Here is a 24,612-nt window from a genome sequence, read left to right as displayed (position 1 = left end):
GGTTTTTTAAACTTCTTTGTGTTTGTTTTTTCTGTCTCCCCTATTAGATTTAAAACACTTGAGAATGGAGATCTTGGTATATTTTCCTACAGATCTTAGTATAGTGTCTGCACAGATATCTTATGCTTTCTCAAGAACAAAAATCCAAACACGTATGTGTGTGTTTATGACATGATGTTACAATGAGTGACGGTTACTAATTTAGAAACAATTTCATTGTACTTAAACCAGGAAAAAGAAAATCAAGATCTGTTAGATAGATTTCAGATGCTTCATAACCGTGCTGAAGACTGGGAGGTTAAAGCCCATCAAGCTGAAGGAGAAAGCAGCTCAGTTCGACTCGAACTTCTTTCTATTGACACTGAGAGGAGACACCTTCGGGAAAGAGTGGACCTATTAGAAAAGGAAATTCAGGAGGTAATGCGTTCATTTTATCTTGTAAAGACATGATTTAGTAAAGAAGAAAATGTTCAAAGGCACTTTATTGAAGTGGCCTAATTGTACACATTGATAAAATCAAGTTCTAATGGTAAATTTTTTTGGTATTGACTCTGATAATTTCCTTAGGAGCCTCATTACTTTTCAATATGAATTTTCTCCTGTTAATTTAACTACAATCTTGCTTTTGACTCATCCCTTTCCATTTGCTAACTTCATTGGAGTAGGGGTTTTTAATTAGCTATAATGCTTCCTTTTTAAATCAACTTTATTGACATATCATTTTCATACAGTAAAATATACCCATTTTAAGTGTACAGTATGATGAGTTTTGACAAGTGCCTATGGCCATGGAATCTCCACCAGTATTAAGGTGTAGAAGACATCCCCACAAGAAGCTTCTTAGTGTTCCTTTTACAGCCAGTCCCCTCATCACCCTGGGCCCCCAGGCAACCATGGCTCTGCTTTCTTTCACTAAAGATTAGTTTTCCTTGTTCTTAAATATCATATAAGTGGAATCATACAGTTTGTTTTCTTTTATGTCTGGCTTCTTTGGCTCAACATAATGTATTTGAGGTTTATCCATGTTGTTGCATGAATCAGAAATCTGTTGTTTTTACGAAGTTGTATTCCACTGTATGGATATGTTCACAATTTGTTTATCCATTTGCCTGTTGATGAATATTTGGGTTGCTTCCAGTTTTGGGCCATTATGAGTAGAGCTGCTATAAATATTCAGATACAGGTTTTTGTGTGGGCTTATATTTTCTTTTGGGTAAATACCTAGGAGTAGAATTGCTATATCATAATATGTTTAGTTTTGAAAAAGACTGCCAGAACTTTCCTCTAAGTTTTACCATTTTACATTCCCTCTAGCAATATATGAGAGTTCTAGTTGCTCCACATCTTCTTCCACCCATGGTATTATGTGTCTTAAAAATTTTAGTTGTTGTTGTTAGTGTGCAGTGGTGTCTCATTGTGGTTTTAATTTTCATTTCTCTGATAGCTAAGAGTGTTTAGCATCTTTTACATACTTACCGGGAATTTGTAAATTTTTTGTGAAGTATGTGTTCAAATTTTTTTCCTTTTATTTGTGTGGTGTCTTCTCATTACTTAATTTAATGCTGGATGAAAGTACTCTGTCAGATGTATAGATTGTGAATTGTGAATATTTTCTTCCGGTTTGTGGTTGCCTTTTCTTAGTGATGTCTTTCAAAGAAAATTTAAATTTTGATGAAGTCTAATTTAATCATTTTTTATTCTTGTATAAAAATTTTAAAAAGTTGCCATTGAGTTGATTTCAACTCAGAAATGTGCTCCATAGGGTTTTCAGTGGCTGAATTTTTAGAAGTAGATCTCCAAGTCTCCCGAAGTGCTCTGGGTGGACTCAAACCTCCAACTTTTTGGTTAGCCACAGAGTACATTAACCATTTGTCCCACTAGTTGGTACCTATTTAAGAAATATTTGCCTACCCCAAGGTTACAAAGATTTTCACCTACATTTCTAATAGTGGTTTTATAGTTTTGGCTCTACATTTAGGCCTGTGATCTATTTTGAGATAATTTTTGTGTATGGTGTGAGGCATGTGTTGAAGTTCATTTTGTTCCATAAGGCTATTTATTTCTATCATTTGTTGAAAAGACTCTTCCCCATAAAGTTGATATTCTCCCCCATTTAATTACTTAGGCACCTTTGCCAAAAATCAATTGACTATATATATATGTGGGTCTATTCTCTGTTTTGTTCCATTGATCTAAATGTCTCTTCTAGAGCCAATGATATACTTTCATAATCACTATAGCTTTAAATCATGAAATGGGGTAGTTTAAGTTCTGCAACATTGTTATTCTTTTTGAAGATTGTTTTGGCTATTCTATATTGTTTGTATTTTCATATAAATTTTAGAATCAGCGTCTTAATTTCTATGAAAAAAACCACTTGAATTTGATTGGTTATTGCATTGAATCTGTAGATCATTAAGAACTGACTTCTTAACAATATTGCGTCTTCCAGTCCATGAGCATAGTATACTTATTTATATATTTGTTGTTGTTGTATGTTGTCAAGTCGATTTTGACTCATAATAACCCTGTATAGCAGAGTAGAACTGCCCCATTTCTGGGCTGGGAACAGATCTCCATGTATTTCTTCTGCAGAGCCACTTGGTTGGTTCAAACCACCAAGCTTTCACTTAGCAGCCAAGCACTTAACCACTGCATCACCAGGACTCCTTAAAGCTTTGTTCTAGTAGGTTTAAAGTAGACTTTACGCTAGCACTAGCTTAGCCTTGTTATTAAGGCATGACCTTTCTAGTGTCTTTACTGAGCGCTCTGGGTACAGGTCTGTCTACCCTGACTAATTAGAATCCAGATGTCTGCCGGTCTGTGTGAGCTCGGGGAATTGTTCAGCTCTCAGATATTTCTCTTTGCCAGGCCTCATGGAGTTTACATATGTGTACCTTCGAATTCAGCTGAGGATTGAAGGGATCCAGTGCAGATTTCTGAAGCTTTTTTTCTGTGTTGCTCCCCTCTGTGTGATACTCTGTTCCACAAATTTCTTGGCCTCTATGAACTCCTATATCTATTTCACATCAGTGAATGTTGTGCTCTGCTTGGTTTCCCTGTCATGTCCTACAGCCTGTAAAGGGCCTCCAGGCAGAAAGGTCCTCTTAAGGTTCGCCTCATTTGTTTCTCTTCTTTGAAAGATCAGTGTCTTGTGCTTCTTGTCCAATTTCTGAAAACAAGTTAAAAAAATATGTGCATATATATATTTACACACATACATAAATAAGTATATATTTTTGTTTATTTATACATATATGTATTTCCATTTTCTAGTAAATTACCATGGGAGGAAAAATCAATACCGAGTACTCCATCATGGTCAGAAGTGGAAATGCTTTATTCAGTTCTGATTTCTTTAGGTCTTTGTCTGGTTTGTTCATCTCTGCTTCTCTTCCCAGTGCCTATAAAATAAATATTTTAACATTGAGCTGCTAGCTAATGGCATAGTAAAGTGTCCCTGAATCTTATGAATGACAATTTATAGAGAAAAAGTATATATTTAGTTTTAAAACTTGGTCTTTGGCACAGAGACATTGCTCAAAAATATTTGCTGAATGAATTTATTGAACTTCTATACAACAGGTACTGTTCAAACATAGAGTAGGGAAGAAGACAGAAATCCTTACAGAGCTTATAATCTAATTAAAAATCCAGTGAGTCATGAAACTATATCCAGTCCAGTCGGGGGGAGGGGGGCCAAAAATGATTGCCAAATTTGGGGACTTATATGAGACTGGATAGATCTGGACTGTAATAGACCTAATAAGATTGCTGGAGCATGGTATAGAACTTACTCCTCACTTACATATCAGCAAATGTAGCTCTCCTTTGACACCATGTAGTGCCAGTAACACATACTAGGTCAATGGGTGTCAAACTGCGGGCCTTGAAATCAAGTTAGTGGCATTTTATATTGTTTACAAAAAAATTTTTTGTTGTATAAATAATATATTTGAGATTAACTTTGTTATTTTATCACACATACTAAAAGGTAAATTGTTTTGTGAAACTTGTAGATCTATGTGTATAAATACATGCAGGTATACATTGGGAGCATTATTATGCCTCTTATTATTGTTACATTAAAAAATATTGCTATTACCATGGTCTCGGGGAACATCTAGCTCAATTGGTATGACACAGCTTATAAAGACAATGTTCTACATTCTGCCTTGGTGAGTAGCGTCTGGGGTCTTAAAAGCCTGTGAGCGGCCATCTAAGATACTCCACTGGTCTCATCCCTTCGGGAGCAAGGGAGAATGAAGAGAACAGGATACAAGGAAAAGATTAGTCCGAAGGACTAATGGACCACAGCTACCAAGGCCTCCACCAGACTGAGTCCAGTACAGCTAGATGGTGCCCGGCTACCACCACTGACTGCTCTGACCAGGATCACAACAGAGGGTTCTGGACAGAGCTGGAGAAGGATGTAGAACATAATTCTAATTCACAAAAAAAAGACCAGATTTACTGGCCTAAAGAAGACTGGAGAAACCCCGAGAGTATGGCCCCCAGACACCCTTTTAGCTCAGTGGTGAAGTTATCTCCAAGGTTCACCGTTCAGCCTGGGAGTAGACAGCCCCGTAAAAGCAAGTCAGACTAACGAGGTACAGTAGTCCAATGACAAGGGCCAGAAGACAGAAGGGGACAAGGAAGCTGGTGATAGGGAACCCAAGGTTGAGTAAGGATATTGTTGATGTGAGATTGTTAACCATTGTCATAGGGCAACATTTGTAGTAACTGTTAAATGAGAAACTATTTTGTTCTGTAAGCCTTCATCTTAAGTGAGAATAACAGCACAATTGGAAGAGCATAGTCAATGTCACTGAACTGTGCGTGTAGAAATTTTTGAAATGGTGTATCTTTGGCTATGCATATTTTCCCAAAAAAAAAAAAGGTTGAGAAGTTAGAGGGTTGACATGTTGTGGGGTTGTTAACCAATGTCATAAAACAATATGTGTACTACTGTTTCATGAGAAACTATTTGTTCTGTAAGCCTTCCCCTGAAGTACAATAAAAAAAAAAAAAATTGCTATTCTAGGAACCAAAACCCAAAACCAAACCTGTTGCGATCGAGTCCATTCTGACTCATAGCAACCCTATATGACAGAGTAGATCTGCCCCATAGGGTTTCCAAGGAGCGGCTGGTGAGGAAATTGATGACACTATTCCTTCTCTCTTTAAAACAAGTTAATATGCTTATGATATGATTTTATTTAATGAAAATAGAGGTTTTTCTATTGAGTTATATAAAGCTTGAGAATCTTAAACAAGCTCTTGTCATAAAGACAATCTGATAAAAATCTCTTAATACAATTTGGAGTTCAGTTAAAATATAGAAATCCTGGATTTAATTAGGAGCCCTGGTAGCACAATGGTTAAGAGCTTAGGCTGCTAACCAAAAGGTTGGCAATTCAAGTCCACCAGCCACTCCTTGGAAACCCTACGGGGCAGTTCTACTCTATCCTATAGGGTCGCTATGAGTTGGAATCGACTTGACAGCAATGGGTTTGGTTTTTTGGATTTAATTAATATAGAATATTGACTGTTGGTTTTGTTTTGTTTTATTGGTATAATTTTGTAGTCTTCATTTTTTTCAGGAGAAGTATTGACTGTTTCTACAAACATTTTCTATTAAAAAGAACGTAATAATGAAAGGAATGTTTTCTCACCTTCAAAAGAATTCCTCAGAAGAAACCAAAAAAAAACCAAACCCGTTGCCCTCTAGACGATTCCAACTCATAGCGATCCTGTAGGGCAGGGTAGAACTGCCCCATAGAGTTTCCAAGGAGCGCCTGGAGAATTCGACCTGTTGGCCTTTTGGTTAGCAGCTGTAGCTGTTAACCACTACGCCACCAGGGTTTCCCATCCTCAGAAGAAACAGCCCTTTAATTCTTTTGTTCTTTATCATTGTTCATATTCTTATGTTGTATGTGAAATTTGTTTTTGCCTATTTTTATTTAGTTTGTTTTGGGGAAATTTAATTCATTAATATTTGGAATATTCACCTATTTACTTCCTGAAACTGTTGACATTTACTAAATCTTCACAGCACAGATTTTTAATGTTGATTAAAATAATTCCATTTTTCAAGTGCGGAATTGTTCCCAAAACCTAGAAGTAGAGTTTATATGAGTTTATATTTATTACTTAGTTGTGAGGAATTTGAAATGTGGATAATTCTGGAAAGTGAAATCTTTATCAGTATTTCACATTTTGTGCTCATTTCAAATTTATTAAAATTTTATGATATTGTATATTTACTAAGTTAAATAAAATTTATATGTGACTTCAGGTATTTAGTTTTATATGTATGAAACTCTGAATTTATACTAAAGACAAGTGGGGAGTGATAAGTATGTATATTTTTCTGCAAAAGGCATGATTATAACAAAAAAAAATTATAAAGGAAGAATTGAATGTACCTTCAAAATTCCCTCATTCACAGTACTCCAACACAATAATTTTCCTGTTTGCATCTTCCAAATACATGCGTTAATGTACTTAGTTATCGTGATTAATAATTATACACAATTCATTTTATAAAACATTATGAAAGCCATCTTTAAACAGCAGGAAATATCCCAGGAACAAAAATTTATTTTCACGTTTTTATAAGGTGAGGTTGTAGCTGCACAGATTCAAACCTTTAAAGTTACTGGGTTACTTATCTTTAACTTTTTGCCTGTTTCTCTTTTCTCAGCACATAAACGCGCATCATGCTTATGAATCTCAGATCTCGTCAATGGCAAAAGCCATGTCTCGATTAGAAGAAGAGCTTAGACAGCAAGAAGATGAGAAGGCAGCAGTGTTAAATGATTTATCATCTCTTAGAGAACTTTGCATTAAGCTTGATTCAGGCAAGGATATTATGACCCAACAACTGAATTCCAAAAACCTTGAGTTTGAGAGGGTAAGAACTAAAAAAAAATTGTTATAGCACATTGCTTTATTAAGCCCTACTCTAGTTGTTTTATTATTCACTATCCAATATATCTTTTCCCCTTTTAAGTAGTTACTTTTGACTACAGGATTTTGACAACTAGATTTGACTGCTAGATTCTTCTCCTAGACTTCTCTGGCAAACATGGTGATGAAGTTTGGTGCTTTCTGTTTTGGGGCTAGATAAGCATTTAGGAGACTATGAATCTTCTAATTATAGATTATAAGTTAGGAGCATATCCCGGTATATTACTTTGTTTAAAAATAAGACTTGGTAATCATGCCTTTTCAAATAATAAGGAATCTAAACGTCAGCAAAGAGACGATGGAAAAACTCAGTATCATCAGTCAGAACAAGGCTAGGGGCCAGCTATGGTATAGACCATCAATTGCTCATATGCAAGTTCAAGTTGAAGGTGAAGAAAATTAAAACAAGTCCACAAAAGCCAAAGTATGACCTTGAATATATTCCACCTGAATTTAGAGACCATCTCAAGAGTAGATTTGACTCATTGAACAGTAATGACCGAAGACCAGACGGATTGTGGAGTGACATCAAGGACGTTATACATGAAGAAAGCAAGAGGTCGTTAAAAAGACAGGAAAGAAGGAAAAGACCAAAATGGATGTCAGAAGAAGCTTTGAAACTTACTCTTGAACATAGAGTAGCTACAACATAAAGAAATGATGAAGTAAAAGGGCTAAACAGAAGATTTCAAAGGGCAGCTTGAGAAGAAAAAGTAAAGTGTTATAATGACATATGCAAAGACCTGGAGTTAGAAAACAAAAGCAAAGAACACCCTCGACATTTCTCAAGCTGAAAGAACTGAAGAAAAGATTTAAGCCTGGAGTTGCAATATTGAAGGAGTCTATGAGAAAAATATTAAACGATGCAGGAAGCATCAAAAGCTGATGGAAGGAATACACAGAGTCACTATACCAAAAGCATTGGTCAATGTTCAACCATTTCAGGAGGTAGTATATGATCAAGAACTGATGGTACTGAAGAAAGAAGTCCAAGCTGCACTGAAGGCACTGGCAAAAAACAAGGCTTCAGAAGTTGATGGAATACCAATAGAGATGTTTCAAAAAATGGATGCAGCTCTGGAGGTGCTCACTTGTCTTTGCCAAAAAATTTGGAGGACAGCTACCTGGCCAACCAAGTGCAAAGATCCATATATGTGCTCATTCCAAAAAAGGTCATCCAACAGAATGTGGAAATTACAAACAATATCATTAATATCACACACAAGTAAAATTTTGCTAAAGATCATTCAAAAGCGGTTGCAGCAATACACTGACAGGGAACTGCCAGAAATTCAGGCCAGGTTCAGAAGAGGATGTGGAATGAGGGATATCATTGCTGATGTCTGATGGATCTTGGATGAAAGCAGAGAATACCAGAAAGGTGTTTACCTGTGTTTCATTGACTATGCAAAGGCATTCGACCATGTAGATCATAACAAACTATGGATAACATTGTGAAGAACGGGAATTCCAGAACACTTAACTGTACTCATCCAGAACCTGTACATAGATCAAGAGACAGTCATTCAAACAGAACAAGGGAATACTGTGTGGTTTAAAGTCAGGAAAGGTGTGCGTCAAGGTTGCATCCTTTCACCATTCTTATTCAGTCTATATACTGAGCAAATAATTGGAAAGCTGGACTGTATGTAGAAGAATGGAGTATCAGGATTGGAGGAAGACTCATTAACAACCTGTGATATGTAGATGACACAACCTTGCTTGCTGAAAGTGAAGAGGACTTGAAGCACTTACTGATGAACACGAAGACCGCAGCCTTCAGTATGGATTACACCCTAACATAAAACAAAAATCCTCACAACTGGACCAATAAACAACATGATGATAAACGGAGAAAAGACTGAACTTGTCAAGGATTTCATTTTACTTGGATCCACAGTCAACACCCATGGAAGCAGCAGTCAAGAAATCAAATGATGTATTGGGCAAATCTGCTGCAAGAGACCTCTTTAAAGTGTTAAAAAGCAAAGATGTCACCTTGAGGACTAAGGTGAGCCTGACCCAAGCCGTGGTGTTTTCAGTCACCTCATGTGCATGCGAAAGCTGGACAGTGAATAAGGAAGACCGAAGAAGAATTGATGCCTTTGGATTATGGTGTTGACAAAGAATAGTGAATATACCATGTACTAACAAAAGAAACAACAAATTTGTCTTGGAAGAAGTACAGCCAGAATGCTCCTTAGAAGCACGGATGGCAAGACTTCGTCTCACATCCTTTGGACATGTTATTAGTGGGGATCAGTCCCTGGAGAAGAACATTATGGTTGGTAAAGTACAGGGTCAGTGAAAAAGAGGAAGACCCTCAATGAGATGGACTGACACAGTGGCTGCAACAGTGGACTCAAGCATAATGATTGTGGGGATGGCGCAGGACCGGGCAGTGTTTCTGTTGTGCATGGGGTTGCTATGAGTTGGAACCAACTCGACGACACCTAACAACAAGAGCAACAAAGAAGAATTGATGCTTTTGAATTATGGTATTGGCGAAGAGTATCGAATATACGATGGGCTGCCAGAAGAACCTTGGAAGAAGTACTCCCAGAATGCTTCTTAGAAGCAAAGATGGCAAGACTTCATCTCACATGCTTTGGACATGTTATCAGAAGGGACCAGTTCGTGGAGAAGGACATCGTTTTTGGTCAAGTAGAGGGTCAGCAAAAAAGAGGAAGACCATCAACGAGAAAGACTGACACAGTGACTGCAACAGTGGGCTCGTGCATAACAACAATTGTGATGATGGCACAGGACCAGACAGTGTTTCGTTCTCTTGTACATAGGGTCGCTATGTGTCAGAACCGCCTCAATAGCACCTAACAACAGTAAACATTAGCAGTAGAGTAATTTCTATAGCAGGACATGTCATTAGTGATGATCTCAAGTTACTCTGTGTTCAGTAAGACTTTCAAAGGGAGAAGAATTGCCTAGACTAGCCAAAGAGCCAAATTCTTCCTGCCAACTGGTAGAGGAGGACAGTTAGTAACTCTGATGTTTACCATGACCCTGAAACTCAGGGACAAACATATCAATAACTGTATACTTTGTAAACTTTCTCACCCAACAGCCACATTGCCAGGACTAAAAGGAATCATGGAGATGCACACAGATTGATCTATGACGATGTTCATCTCAGAGATACTTATTAATAGCTAAAAACTCAAGACAGCATAATATCTGTAAATTGGAATTAATAATTGCCCATTGAAATCACAGAATACTCAATCAACAGCAATTTTGAAAGGTTACAAAAATCTATTCTTATTGAGATGTTGAAAGGGCAGATTGCAAAACATTTACAGCAGCATCATTTTTGTTAAAAAATATACATGCAGAGAAAATAGACTATAAAGTTACATACTAAATTATCTGTGATTATCAGCCTGGCCAATTTCTAGAGATTGTCACTTTCTTCCTTTTGTCCGGTATATATTGATGTTTGTGTGGCTCTGGGAGAAACCCTGGTGGCGTAGTGGTTAAGTGCTATGGCTGCTAACCAAAAGGTCTTCAGTTTGAATCCACCAGGAACTCCTTGGAAACTCTGTGGGTTAGTTCTACTCTGTCCTGTAGGGTCTATGAATCAGAACTGATGCGATGGCAACGGGTTTTACAGGTGGATCTGGGAGAGATAACATGTTCCACTTCATGAAGACATAGGGATGAGACATGGAATTGTTCATTCTTATTGAAACAACCCTGAGTCTCAGGCTTCTTTTGCTTACCATCAGTTTCTAGTATTTCCGAATGAATGCTGTCTAGGTCCAGATGTTAAAAAAAGAAATATATTTTGCTAAACTTAAACTCATAATGTGTTTATTTTAATTAATTTTCTTATTCACTTATTTATTTATTTTGGAGTGCTGATGAAGAAGAGGCTTTGGGAAGGAAAAGCAAATAAAACTCTTAACTGAATAATCAAAAAGAAGTTAGACTTGAATGAAGACTTGAGCAGTTCATTGCTTCCTAGGTGGAATACTTTTTTCTGATAAAAATCTCCAGGAATTTAAATCTTACATAATTTGAAAAGTCTAGTTAGCTGGAACTTCCTATTCCCAAACTGAGGCATTACTTTAAACAACCCAGTGTGGGTTTTCAAACATGGGTGTTTTTAATTTTCACTCATCTAGTAGAATATTTTCAGTTACTGAGAAGGTAAAATACTGGCTTGATGATGTAGTCAGAATGCACATTTTTCATAGATCAATAGGGTCTTGTTGCTGACACCCATTGCTGTTGAGTCAATTCCAACTCATAGCAACCCTAAAGGACAGAGTAGAACTGCCCCATAGCGTTTCCAAGGAGTGGCTGGTGGATTCGAACTGCCGACCTTTTGGTTAGCAGCCCATCTCTTAACCACTGCACCACCAGGGCTCCTTGTTGCTGATAGGTCAGTGTAAAGATGGCATGACAGCAGCATCTGATCTACTCTAACTTCACAAGGCAGGAGGAGGATCAAGATCAACAGTCCAAGGCTGATTCCTATGAGGCAGAGGTCAGGCATACCTCCACCCTCCAACCTTTTTACCATTCTGACACCAGCCCACCATCCCTCTCATGGCACTCTCTACTTCTTTGCTGGGTTCGGTAATTTGTTGCAGTGGCCACACAGAACTCACAGACCATACTCACCGTTATGGGGTTTATTCGGGAAGTAACAGATTACAATTCAGGATCAGGAATAACTCTGGATACAGTTCTTTGGTCAGGATAGCTTCTTGTCGGTACCCGCAGGCCTCTCTCTCGTCCCCGCGGATCCTTGGTCTGGCCTCTGCCCTGCTCAGGCAACTGCTGTAATGCTCTTTAGCACCACCATTAAGTGCCCGGAGGTACCCCACTCCACCAATAAGCCTCAGTCCAATGGTGTTCAGCTCTCTGGACCCGTGGGTCGGTGGTTCTGCCAAGTGCCTGGAGGCATCCCACTCTGCCAGCAAACCTCCTGCTCAAGGACACTCAGCCCTCTTGCTCCATGGGTCAGCAGGCCCACTGTAGGTATCTTGCTGTTTAGTCTGGGAAGCCTACCATGCCATCTCTTGCCAGTCTCCTGGTTTTACTGCTGCCATTTCTCTGCCACACTTGCTGCTGTTTCTCGCCATCTCACGCCTTCTCTGATGTTACAGCTCTCTGTCTTCTGGATCTAGGAGGTTCTCGGAGCCAGAACCCCAGGTCCAAATGACATTTTCCACTCTTGGCTCTTCTTGATGGTAGTGAGATCCCTGCTCTTCTGCTTCTGGGATTGGCTCCCTCTAAGGCTAGTGGGATGGCAAAACTAACCAATCTCCTTGTTAGGATTCCATACACCTTATTCACATGGTCCAGTCCCCACAAGAGTTCCATGCACCTTATTTGCATGTTAGCAGGCTGTCCATTCCCCTTGATGGGCCACAAGCACCTAATTTGCATAGTCCCACCCAGTCATTGTGTGGGAATCACGAAGACTGACTAGAAGGGTCATGTTAAGTAATTTACTGCACCGCAGCTGGCCACCTTTTAGGATTTCATTGTTAATAAGCATCTCTTGACAAGTAGCATGGGTGAGAACTATTTGAGGGCTGGAATAGGTTTTATAATCAAATAAACCCTTAATAAAAAATAGTAAAAGTTAATTTGAAAATAAGATGTTTTTCTTATAGTTAAGGAAGCGGTTCAAAATCTTTAACCAATATAACCAATACCCAAAATGAAGCAACTGATAGGTGTACAGCTCTGAAGAACTCTATTTTAAGATAAAGAATTTTCGCGAGTAAGTCTAAAATTGTGCCAAAGTAATCTTACTTTGTTTTTCCTTTAGGTTGTGGTGGAATTAGAAAATGTCAAATCAGAAGCAGACCTTTTAAAAAAACAACTAACAAGTGAGAGACATACAATTAAAAACCTTGAATCATTGTTGGCTACAAATAGAGATAAAGAATTTCATTCTCATCTATCCTCCCATGAGAAGGATACAGAAATTCAATTACTTAAAGAGAAATTAACCCTTTCAGAAAGCAAACTGTAAGTGTCAAAATCAACCTATGTGAGGAAAATAGCTTGTCAACAATAAGTTCGTTTCCTTTTAGAGGGGAGGAGGGAAAGTGTGAAAGGGGGTGGTTCAAAACCAAAATATTTGAGTGAAGTGTCTGCTGCTCTTGGAAATTCAGAGGAATAGTTCAAGAGAGACATCATGTTTAGAGATACAGATTTGGATCTTCAGCACAGAGGTGGCCTGATGGAGTGAATGAAGAGAGTGAACTTTAGAAAAATGCCTAAATTTAAGGGATGAAAAGAGGAATCAGTGCAGAAGAAAGTGTTGCACGTAGTCAGCTGTGTCTCATGCTTAAGTTAGGATAAAAGACTTAGAAAAGCCCGTCAGATTTGATCTTCATGAGCATATTGATTACCTTTTAGGATGTTGATAATGGTGTCTTTAGGATGGGGAGGTTTAGGCATAATTGTTGGAAGAGAGGAGGATACCCAGAGTAGATGGCACAAGTGGGAGACTTAGCTCTTAAAAGAGAAATATTTCTCTTTCTAGACATATCTGTCTGATTTTAAATCCTATGCTTTTAACCTCTACAGTATATTCCCTGTAGCTTAATCATTTTCAGACGAGGGTCAAGTAAGATGAAGAGTTTACATCTAAGTGTTAATGGTTCATGTCCTGTTCAACTTTGTATCCCCAGAATTACTGCAGTGTCTGTCAGGTAGTAGGAGCTCAGTTAAAGTTTGTTAAATGAACCAGATGAATGAAAAGGAAAATTTTGTAATAGAACCTCCAGAAGCTTAGAGAATTACTGTTGAAAGGTCTTGATCTTCTCTTTTGTCATTCTTAAACATCACCTCCATTTGATTTATTAATAACAAAAACAAAAATCTATAGCATATGATTTCAAAACAGAATTTTTCTCATTTATTTTTTTGATTTTTAAATTTGTTTTTAAGAACTTGCCAAAGCCGGGAAAACACCATGCTTCGAACTAAAGTGACACAATTACAAATAGATTATGATGCTATGAAAAGACAAATTTCAACTGAAAGATTTGAACGGTAAGAAAAAGCATTTAGCATTGGACAATGTTTTTATTTATTCCCTATCCTAGTCCAAAAAGGATTTAATATAGCTTACAAATAGCCAACTTTTTTTAGTATTAATACCTAAAAGAAATTCTTTTTAGTAATTTGTCCTAAAAAGGCACAAGTGTTACAGAAGATAACATTGCTGCAGTAAACAAAATAACAAGTATTGTGTAAATGTTTCCTATAGTATTCCTCAGGGGAAAATAAGGACATTATTTCAAAGAGTATAAATAGGGAACCAACAAGCTAAGAGGGATTCTGCTACCACCTCCAGTTGCTGTTCAGTCAGTTCAACTCAGGTAGACCCATATGTGTCAGAGTAGAACTGTGCTCCATAGGGTTTTCAATGGCTGGTTTTGTTTTTTTTTTAATTGTTGTACTTTAGGTGAAAGTCTACAATTCAAGGTAGTCTCTCATACAAAAATTTATATATACATTGTTATGTGACCCTAATTGCTCTCCCTATACTGTGACAGCACACTCCTCCTTTCCACTCCTGATTTCCTGTGTCCATTCAGCTAGCTCCTGACCCTCTCTGCCTTCTCATCTCACCTCCGGCCAGGAACTGCCCATTTAGTCTCATGTATCTACTTGAGCTAAGAAGCACACCCTTCACGAGTATCATTTTACATGCCATAGTCCAGTCTAATCTTTGACTGAATAGTTGGCCTCGGGAATGGTTTTAGTGCTGGGTTGACAGAGAGTCCGGGGGCCACGCTTTATGGGGATCCTCCAGTCTCAGTCAGACCAGTAAGTCTGGTCTTGTTACTAGAATTTGAATTCTGTACCCCACCTTTCTCCTGCTCCATCAGGGACTCTCTGTTGTGTTCCCTGTCAGGGCGGTCATTGGTGGGACCAGGCATCAGTTAGTTAGTTCTTCTGGTCTCAGGCTGATGCAGTCTCTGGTTTATGTGGCCCTTTCTCTCTCTAGGGAATGGCTGATTTTTTAAGTAGATTTCCAGGCCTTTCTTTCAAGGCATCTCTGGGTGGACTCGAACCTCCAGTGTTTCAGTTAGCAGCAGAGCATGTTAACGATTTGTACCACCCAGAGACTCCACCAGGGATTCTACAGGGCTCCAAAACAGTATGATCCAAGTAGGAAGCTCCAAATACAGATCATCATAAAGGTGATGATGATGATAATAGCAGTTAACAAATATGTGCCCGATAATATCTATGTATCTGGTTAATTCTTCCAACAATCTATTTTTAAGCCTATATCACAGATAGGGAAACTCCGGTTTAAGATTGTGAAGTGATTTGCCCAAGGTCACACAAATAGTAAATTGCCTAGCCAACACTAAAATCCACACATGTGTGTGTAATTTTTAACCCTGTGCTTTTAACCTCTACAGTATACTCCCTACAGTTTAGTCGTTTTCATGCTTCCTTATATTTCAGTTCATTTGCTTTATTTTGTTGAAGATTTGAATCCCTAAGTGATACAAACAGGAATGAGACCTGCTCTAAGAGTTAAAATTGAAGTCTAATTTGCAAATTAATTGTCAAGTTACTTTTGTATAACTTTGCTCTACTCTATAAATACCGTAGGCATCAACATTCCTGAGATTTCATTCAGAAATAATGATCAGTTTGCTTATTACATCAATTTTTGCATTCTTTTATTTTTATCCGTTGGCATCACAAACTTTTGAGTGATTTACTATTTAGAGTATAGACTGAATTTGCTAAGAAGTCAATCTTCATGCTTCCAAAGAGAAATGAAACCTGAGGTTGCAACAGTGAAACGAAAGCGGTGTTATTAATTTTTTATAATTTAGAAGATACAGTTTCTGAATGTGCTGAACTGTACATTTAGAAGATATAGTTTCTGAATGTGCTGAAGTATACATGTATAATGATTTCCATTTCCTGATGATAACTGAAATTCTCTTCAATTCAAGTATCCTGAACTCTCTATAGGTTAGAGTTTGAGGTCCCCTTAGTCCCTCCCCTTTTTCCCTGCCCTTAGTCCCCAAAGAAGGCGTGCCACATGACCATGTCTTTCCTACTTCATGCCATCTAATTAGGTCATGCGTTCTTAAGGGGGGGAATATTACCCTCCATCAAGGGGGAATAAATTGCTTCTTGGGGAGGGCAAAAAAACCTTAGATATTATAATGGCCCTCCAAGAGACCACAGTACATAAACAGATATACAGTATACCTGTGGTATCATGATTTGACGGGGTAGGGAATAAGGGAAAAAATATCTACAAGGGCTTCTTTGGGGGATGATAATGAAAAAAGTTTGAGAAACACAACTAGGTAGTAACCCTGGATACTGAAGAACTCAAGGCAGAAAAAAGTCTAAACCAGAGACTGAATAGCCCACAAAGGAGGTGACAACACAGTGACCATGCTCTGTGGGGTTAGACCCAGAAGGAAAGCAGTACAGAGAGGACAGATTGTTTCATTTCTGACATTTGGGAGTTTTGAGATGGGAAGAGGGCTAAACGTATATGCAGGAAGAGATGGAGAATAAAAGGGCAGAGGAGGGAACCTACCAACTTGAAAATCTGTACTCAGAGGGGTGAGTTCAGTCCTAGGGCTTTAGTGAGAAGTCAGTAAAGTACAGACAGTATATGATCTACCCCCTACACTCAGTATAAATGACTGTCTTTGAATTAATAGGAAGAAGGTGAGTGAATATATGTACCTGAAAAAGGAAGACGGTTGTCATGTAAGTTTGATCTGACAGGCTGGGACACATAAGAGTAAACTGCATATATTTTAGTATCCCAATCTTTCTAAATTCAGCTCAGAGTGATAGTAAGAGCCCATTATTACTGGCTATGCCTCTGTACAATAGTCCAAATATTGTTTCCATTAGGGCCAGGTGCTATGCCAAGTACCAGGAATGAATATGAATAATGAATGCCCAGGGAACCCACTATAATGAGGAAGACACATATACAGACAATTTAAAAGCAGTATGGAACCGCAGGTATAGAGATGGGTGTAGGATTTCATAGGAACATTGATGGAGATATCTGACCTAGTCTGAAATCAGTAAGGGAAGATCAATTTAGGGCATTTTGGGTCCCTGTGGGATGTTCAGTAGAAACATATACGTGGGTCTGGAGCACAGGGCAGAACTAAAGATGTAGATGTCAGAGAGTTGTTGGCATGTATATGTACTTAAAGCATGGGAAAACACCAACATTTAAAGTGTAGGCAGAAGAAAAGGATCTAGTAAAAGGACTAAGGAATGGTCATCTAGGTAGAAAGAAAATTAGGAGAGGGTAGTGTGTCATAGAAGCCAAGAGTGTTTAACAGTATCAGATACTTCAGAAAGGTGAGTAAGTTAAGGAATTTGCCAGTAAACGTATAGGAATTTAATTTTTAAGAACAAAATAAAACAGGTTCATGGTACATTTTTTTAAAAATATTAAAGTATAAGGAAGAAAATCAAAGGTATCTGTAAATTCTACCTTCTATAAACACTATTAACACCTTGGAGTTTAACATCTAGTCATGTATTTGTGTGTGTGTGTGTGTGTGTGCACTGTGTGTACATTTAGTATCCTGTTGTGTAACCCACTTTTTCCCTAAATGTATTATGAGCATTTTGCTTCTAAAATATTTTAATGATAGCCTGCTGTTGTGTCCTTGAGTGTTGCAAACAGTTAACATGCTCAGCTGCTAACTGAAAGGTTAGAAGTTTGAGTCTACCCAGAGATGCCTTGGAAGAAAGGACTGGAGATCAACTTCTGAAAAATCGTCCATTGAAAACCGTATGGAACCTAGTTCTGCTCTGACACACATGGGATCGCCATGAGTCAGACACAGGAAACTGGAACTATTATTATGCCTATAATTATGATTTGACCATAATTGCTTTAAATAATTCCTTAAATTCGTGTTCTTTTAATTGAAGTATTTTATCAATTACTCAAAAATCATATAAGGATGTAGGACTTAAATTTAGTAAAAATACCAATTAATTTAGTAGAAAATACTTAATTAGCTAATATCAATAACAACACTTTATATTTGAATAGCACTTCATAGTTTTTCATGGTGTATTATTTTTCTTGTTTGATCTTTACCAACAGAGAGCGAGCTATCCAAGAGATGCGTCGACATGGTCTTCCTACACCACCCCTTAGTTCTACTCTGAAGTCTCCTTCAGATTCTCCTGAACTTATAAACTTATGATTATCGGGTATGTGTGTGTAATACCAAGAACAGGCAGTACTGATCTATGGTGATAAAACTTTGTGGAGGAAGGGGAGATTGGCTTGACAGGTGTTCAGGGGAACTTGCTAAAGTACTGAAAATGTTCTGTATCTTGGTGGTGTTGGTTAGAGAAGTATATACAGTTATCAAAACTCATTGAACTGAACACTTAAGATTCATGCACATTGTTGTAAGTAAATTATATCATTTAAAGAAGAAATCATCCACAACAAAATGTTAAATGATGATATATCACAGGGTAGTATTTGATGAAGTACCAAATTCAGGGTATAAGTAATTTAGGTGGGAAAAATGTGAATAAAAGCATAGAAACAGGAATGCCCATGGTGCAGTAGACTCAGTCTGGCAGGAATGGTAGGTTATTGGGGAATAATGAGGGGAAAAGTTTGGGAGGTAGAATGGGATATATCGAATATATATTGAATATATTGCTAAATTGGAGATTGTGGATTTATTCTGTAAGTCGTGAGGAACCATTGAAGGTCCTCCTGTATATAGGACATGTGCAAGGGTAGGGTTAAGATGAAAGATTGTTTCTGGAGGATTAACTTCACAACTTTGGACCAAATTTAGGAGGGTGGAAACCAGAAGTAGGAAGACCAGTAAGAGGTGTGAAATGATGACAGTTTAGGATCAGTATAATAATAATTGAAAACGAGGACAGATTATTTTAAATTAAATGATCATATTTATACAGAAAAGTGCCATATCAAATGTGTATAGCTCAATGAATTTTCACAGATTGAACACACCCAGATCCTACACCCAGGTAAAGAAACAAGCCACTAATCTGTAGTCATAAGCTCCCTTCTAGTCATCAGTCCTACTCTAAACGTAACCAGTGTCCTGGCTGTTAAAAGCGTAGATTGCTTTTGTCTGTTTTTGGATACTTTATAAATGAAATCATATAGTTCTGGCTTCTTTTGCTCAACAGTACATTTGTGAAATTCATCCATATTGTTGAGTGTACCTGTAGACTGTTCAGTCTTGTTGCTCTGTAGTATTCCATTGTGTAAACATTCCACAATCCAATTGTTGGTGGGCAATTGATAGTTTATAGCTTGGGCTATTACAAATAGTGCTGTAATGAACATTCTAGTGCCTGTCTGTTTGTGAGCAGATGTGTGTGTTTGTTTTGGGTATATACCTAGGAGTGAAATTCTGGGTCACTGGATATGCATATGTGCAAGCTCTAGTATTATAGGTATGCCAAAACAGTTTTCCAGAGTGGTTTTAAAGAGGTAGGACAGATTTGACTGAGGAAGAGTCAAATGTGCTGACTCGTTGGAATGGGAATGAATGCAAAAAAAGCTGAGTCAGACCCAGTCTTTGAAAGGTGAACAGTGCCATATTGTTGACAAAAATAGTAAAGTCGGTCTTTTTAAAAATTATTCATTTCCTTGCCTCTTTAAACAAAAATACCTAAAAGATAGTTGAACATTTCTGCAATGACTCAGAATCCTCATTATGACCATTAGTTATATGCTGTGCTTTAACATACCGATCATAGTCGTTATGAGTCAAAATTCACTCAGCAGCACCTAAGAACAACATACTGATATCCCAGGGTTTCCTGGTGTTTGTAGGAGCCCTGGTGGTGCTGTGGTTAAAGCGCTCAGCCGCTAACCTGAAGGTCTACAGTTTGAACCCACCAGCTGCTCCACAGGAGAAGGCTGTGGCAGTCTGCTTCCCAGCCTTGGAAGCCCTATGGGGTAATTCTACTCTGTCCTGTAGGGTCACTGTGAGTCAGAACTGATTCTTTGGCAGTGGGTTTGGTTTTGGGTTATTGGTGTTTGTAGACTCTAGTAGGACATTCTACTAAATGATTCCAGATTGCAGTGTTTTTGTTTGTTTATTTAAAACATTTTTTTTTTCTTCCTTCACCTTGAGGACCACTTCTACAATCACTGTGACTTCATACTTTCTAAGCTCCTGCATTATTTTGCATATTAGATGGAGGTTCAGCTTCTCGTTATAAAGCTTTATTTCTGCTGTGACACATTTTCTCATGCTTGATAGATAGCTACGTTTTTAGATCAAGATTTGGCTGAGTAGAGTCTGTGGGCCAAATCTACCCTGCTGCCTGTTTGTGTAAGTTAAGTGGTACATAGCCATACCCATTTGTTTATATTGTGTAAGGCTGCTTTTTTCCTACAAAGGTGGAGTTTAGTAGTTGCAACAGTGACCCTGGGGCCTGCAAAACCTAAATTATTTACTATCTGCACCATCACATCATGTAGCCTCTGAAAAACTCAACTGTAGAATTGGGAGAGTAAGAGTGAAAAAGGAAATAATTCCTTGTTATTTGTTGTTAGCTGCCACTGAGTCAGCTCCTGCTCAGAGTGACTTTATGAAAATTGGTTTGACCTTGTAGACTCCCCCCTCCCCGACCAAAGGGTCTAAGAGACCCCCGGGGATTCCCGAACTATATGTTGAGAACCACTGGTATAGGACATAGTGGATTGCAGCAATTCCTAAAATTGTGATGAATTAGAAAACTTCTGCAACCATTAACAATTCAGAGTATGCTAATAAGGTTGTTGGTTGGTAACCAATTCCCACTCATGTTTTCTAAACATTGTCACCAAGGCTAACTTTAAGGAACTTGCCCATAAGCACTCAAAAATGAATGGTAAGCTCAACTATGAAAGTTTCCCAACTCTAAAACCATTATCTTTACCAGTGGATTACAGTGTCTCTGTAGTAGTTAAAATATTTAATCCATTTTTTTTTTTAATTTTAAAAATTGTGTGTTCTGTATTTTTAAGATTTGCTTTTGTTGTGATTATTGTATCTAATACATACTCACTGAAAAAACATAAAATACAGAAAAGTATAAAGGAAACAAAAATCACTTTTAATCCTACAACTCAGAGATAATAGCAGTTAGCATTTTGGTATACTTCCTTGCAGTATTTAATTTATAACAAAAATGCATACATACGCATAAATAATTTGACTGATATTATACTCAAAATCATTTTCTGTTTTGTTTTCTTCTTTGGTTTTTTTTTCCCCCTTCATATTGTTGTGAGTGTTCATTCTCATTAATAAACGCATTTTCAAAAATGCCATTTTAAAATAGGAATCTTAACAGTTCATCATATGGGTATTCTGTGATTTATTTCATCATTCTTGTTTTATGGGACATGTATTATTTCCAGGTTTTTTCTCTTATAAATAGTGTCTTATATCAATTTTTGACAACATGTCTGATATATCTTCCTAGATGGAGAGGAAGATAATTACTTTTTCAATATTTCCTTTGTGAGCTTTTTCATATTTTAATGTGTGTGTGTTTTAATTGCCTAGGGTGATTAGATTGCACATTAAGGTAATGCTATCAGTCAAAATATTTGACTCTCCATAACATGCTATGTTGAGATTCAGACAACATAATTTATAGTACTTGTATATAATTGTATCAAAGCAAGACATCATAGTCTTTGTTCTTTTGAGTAATTTTTCTCGATTAACATGCTATATTAGGCTATTTTTGTCACTGTATTTGTATCATTCATTTAGTATGTTTATAATAAACATACATACACATGCATACGCACACACATATGTAATTTAATAGAGCCCATACTCAAAGTAGTTTTTATCCTGTTTGTTTTCTTTTCTTGTTTGGGTGTGATAGATATACTTTGTCGGTTGTGAGGAATATCTTTTTGCTATATAGAACAGTACTTAATAACTATTAAAATTTATATATACATATATATAAAACTATGTATCTATTAAAATATTACTGAATTTCAGTTTTTCCATGAATGTATTGAGTAACTTTATCATTTTTCTCCCCAGTCACCTTCTCCCTTTTCAGAATAATGGCTTTCAGTAAGTTGGCTATATGGATTTTTAAAAGGACAGAACAGTAATGGAAATATTTGAAGTACTTGTTCCTGAAAATCATGAACATTGGCACAATTCTACCTCTGTCAACTTTTCTTTAAATCAGTGAATATTTATGTAAAAAAAAGTTTGAAAAGAACTTAATATCCATGTGTATATTTTCATATATATAACAAAATATGTATTAATAGTGATAGCTGATGTTATATATGTATTTTTATTATTACTGACTTAAATTACTCCTTAAAGTGTGTTTATACTGTGAATTAATATGTATTGTCCATATTATGCTTTAATAACTTGTTTCTTAATGAGCCATGATATATGTATAAAATATTTTTACAATCTTTGTTTTTAAAGTGTTTTTTAGTTTTCATGCATGTGTTTCTAACCCATATCTTTAACACATTCCTGAAGAATTATTAACTTGGATGCTGTTCCATCACATTTAACTTTTTGTCTTCTCAGCATAAAATAAATTATTCACAGATTTACTGTATGTCATCAAGGGGAATATATTCTGGCCTAATGTAACAGACTAGCAAAAATCTTGCTGAAATAGTGATCATATATAATTTATTACTGTCAACAAGAAGAACTGTGATGGGAAAGCTACATTTATGTACTGTACGCACTTATTTTGGCTATCACATGGACTCTGCACATACAGTTTCTATCAAAGTCAAAAGCTACTTTCAGAGTTTTTTAAAACGACAGAACAGAAATTTGGGGTTTTTTTTCAATAAATAAAAGTTCTCAGTGTATTAATCTAAAATTTGAGAATATAAAGTTATATAGGGTAAATAAAGCATTTTTTAATTCATTCAGTAATGTACAATAATATTTGTTTTTTGCTTCTAAACCTGTATATTATAATTGATTAGTCTCCCCAAATCATATTTAAATACTAAACTGTGGCATATAAATAGAAAATAGCTTTTTACAATTACCTTTCATAGTTGTGATTTTAAATAATTTAGGTGTGTGTGCGTGTGTGTACACTTAAGTTAATAAAAGAACAGAAGTACAAAGTAGAATGTCAGATACAGAAACTAATCGTGTTTGAGCCATACACATTTGAAGAAAATCCTGTTCTTAATAAATTTCATTATGATTGAGCGAGAAGAACTTAAAAGCTAACATAAGAAAATGGAAGAGTCAGAACAATTATTTTGATACATTTTGTTTCCTCCTGTGTCTTAATAAGGTAGAATTTGTGTGTGTGTGTATCTGAGGATTCTTTTTCTAAAATTAATAGCCTTGTATGTTCTGCTTATGGCCTTTGCAATAATTCAGTGTGTAATTGGATGTGGTGTGGCTTCCTTTTCCACCATCTTTGTAATTTGATGTACCCCATGTCCTTTGTGTGAATTCATGTATTATAGCAAAATATAAGAGAAGTGTGACTGTTTGCAGTATCACATGAAAAATCTTTTAATGAATATGTAAGTAAAAAAAAAATAAATATCTGTTCCCACTTCCCCCAAAGCAATATTAAAACATATTTTGTTAGATATTTTACTTTTAATGTTTTCAATAATTTAAAAATATATAGCTTGCCATAATTGTTATTTTCATAACCATGATGCTATAGTTTTTTTAAAAAATGGGTTTTATCTTAAAATACTGAATGTTCTGACGTTTTGAATAATTTTAAATAATGGAGCTTGACAGATTTTCCAATAAACTTTGTAGTCAATTTATTTTCTCTTTCAAATAATTTTCTTGTGGATTTTACATTAGCAATATTATTTAATTCTAAAATTAAGTGAAAATATACTCAAATCAGACTTTATCATGGTGTAATGTGGGCATTTGGAGCCAGACACTTTTTTACTGACTTTTTTTTTTCCACTTAGTTCAGAATATAAGAAATGAAGTCAAAATTTCTGTTAGTAATCCATCCACAGAATGATTGAACAGGATGTGTGTGTGTGTGTGTGTGTGTGTGTACATTTTTCTCACTTGCAAATGCTCTTTGTGAGAACATTAATTACCATTGGATTAAGCCATCTGCTACCCCATCTTATTGCAGTCCTCTCTCACACATCTGATTTGACACTACCCTCCTCAGTTCTTAGAAGATTTTAGCACCTGGCTTGCTGTCCTTCTACCATTAGTTCTATCATCATTCTGTGTGTGTCATTATCTTCTTGAATTAATGGTTATTGACCATAGCTGCACATTTACCTGGAGAACTTTTTAGTGTAGATCTGATGCCTGAACCCTACACCAGACCAAATAAATCAATCTCTAGGAGTGAGGTGTGGTCTTTTTTTTTTTTTTTTAATTTTACATTCTCTAGGTAATTCTAATTTGCAGTCAGAGTTAAAAATGCTAATTCAGGTCCATCTAATTGATTTCATGATCCACTAGTGGAACTCAACCTATAGTTTGAAAAACACTATGCTATCTTGTCATTACTTCGAAAATCTCAATTTCTAGCATCTTATTTACCTCTCCTGGTTGCTCCATTTAATACACCTATTCTAACAATTATTTTACTCCACCA

General features: G+C 36.6%; 1 protein-coding gene across 1 annotated transcript in view; it reads left to right on the top strand.

Annotated features, from left to right (window-relative positions):
* The window catches only part of CEP135 (centrosomal protein 135), a 117,468-nt gene extending 93,614 nt beyond the window's left edge, over positions 1-23,854 (top strand). The window contains 6 exon segments of the mRNA XM_012557419.2: positions 136-417; positions 6,707-6,916; positions 12,776-12,978; positions 13,906-14,010; positions 18,098-18,207; positions 22,053-23,854. Coding sequence (XP_012412873.1) covers positions 136-417; positions 6,707-6,916; positions 12,776-12,978; positions 13,906-14,010; positions 18,098-18,200 — 903 coding nt within the window. The 3' untranslated portion in view covers positions 18,201-18,207; positions 22,053-23,854.
* Positions 23,855-24,612: the final 758 nt, after the last annotated feature.

The sequence above is a fragment of the Trichechus manatus genome, unplaced genomic scaffold (genome assembly GCF_000243295.1).
Source record: "Trichechus manatus latirostris isolate Lorelei unplaced genomic scaffold, TriManLat1.0 scaffold00101, whole genome shotgun sequence".
NCBI lineage: Eukaryota > Metazoa > Chordata > Mammalia > Sirenia > Trichechidae > Trichechus > Trichechus manatus.
Note: the sequence above shows the minus strand (reverse complement) of the source record. Positions and strands in the feature narration are given on the sequence as shown.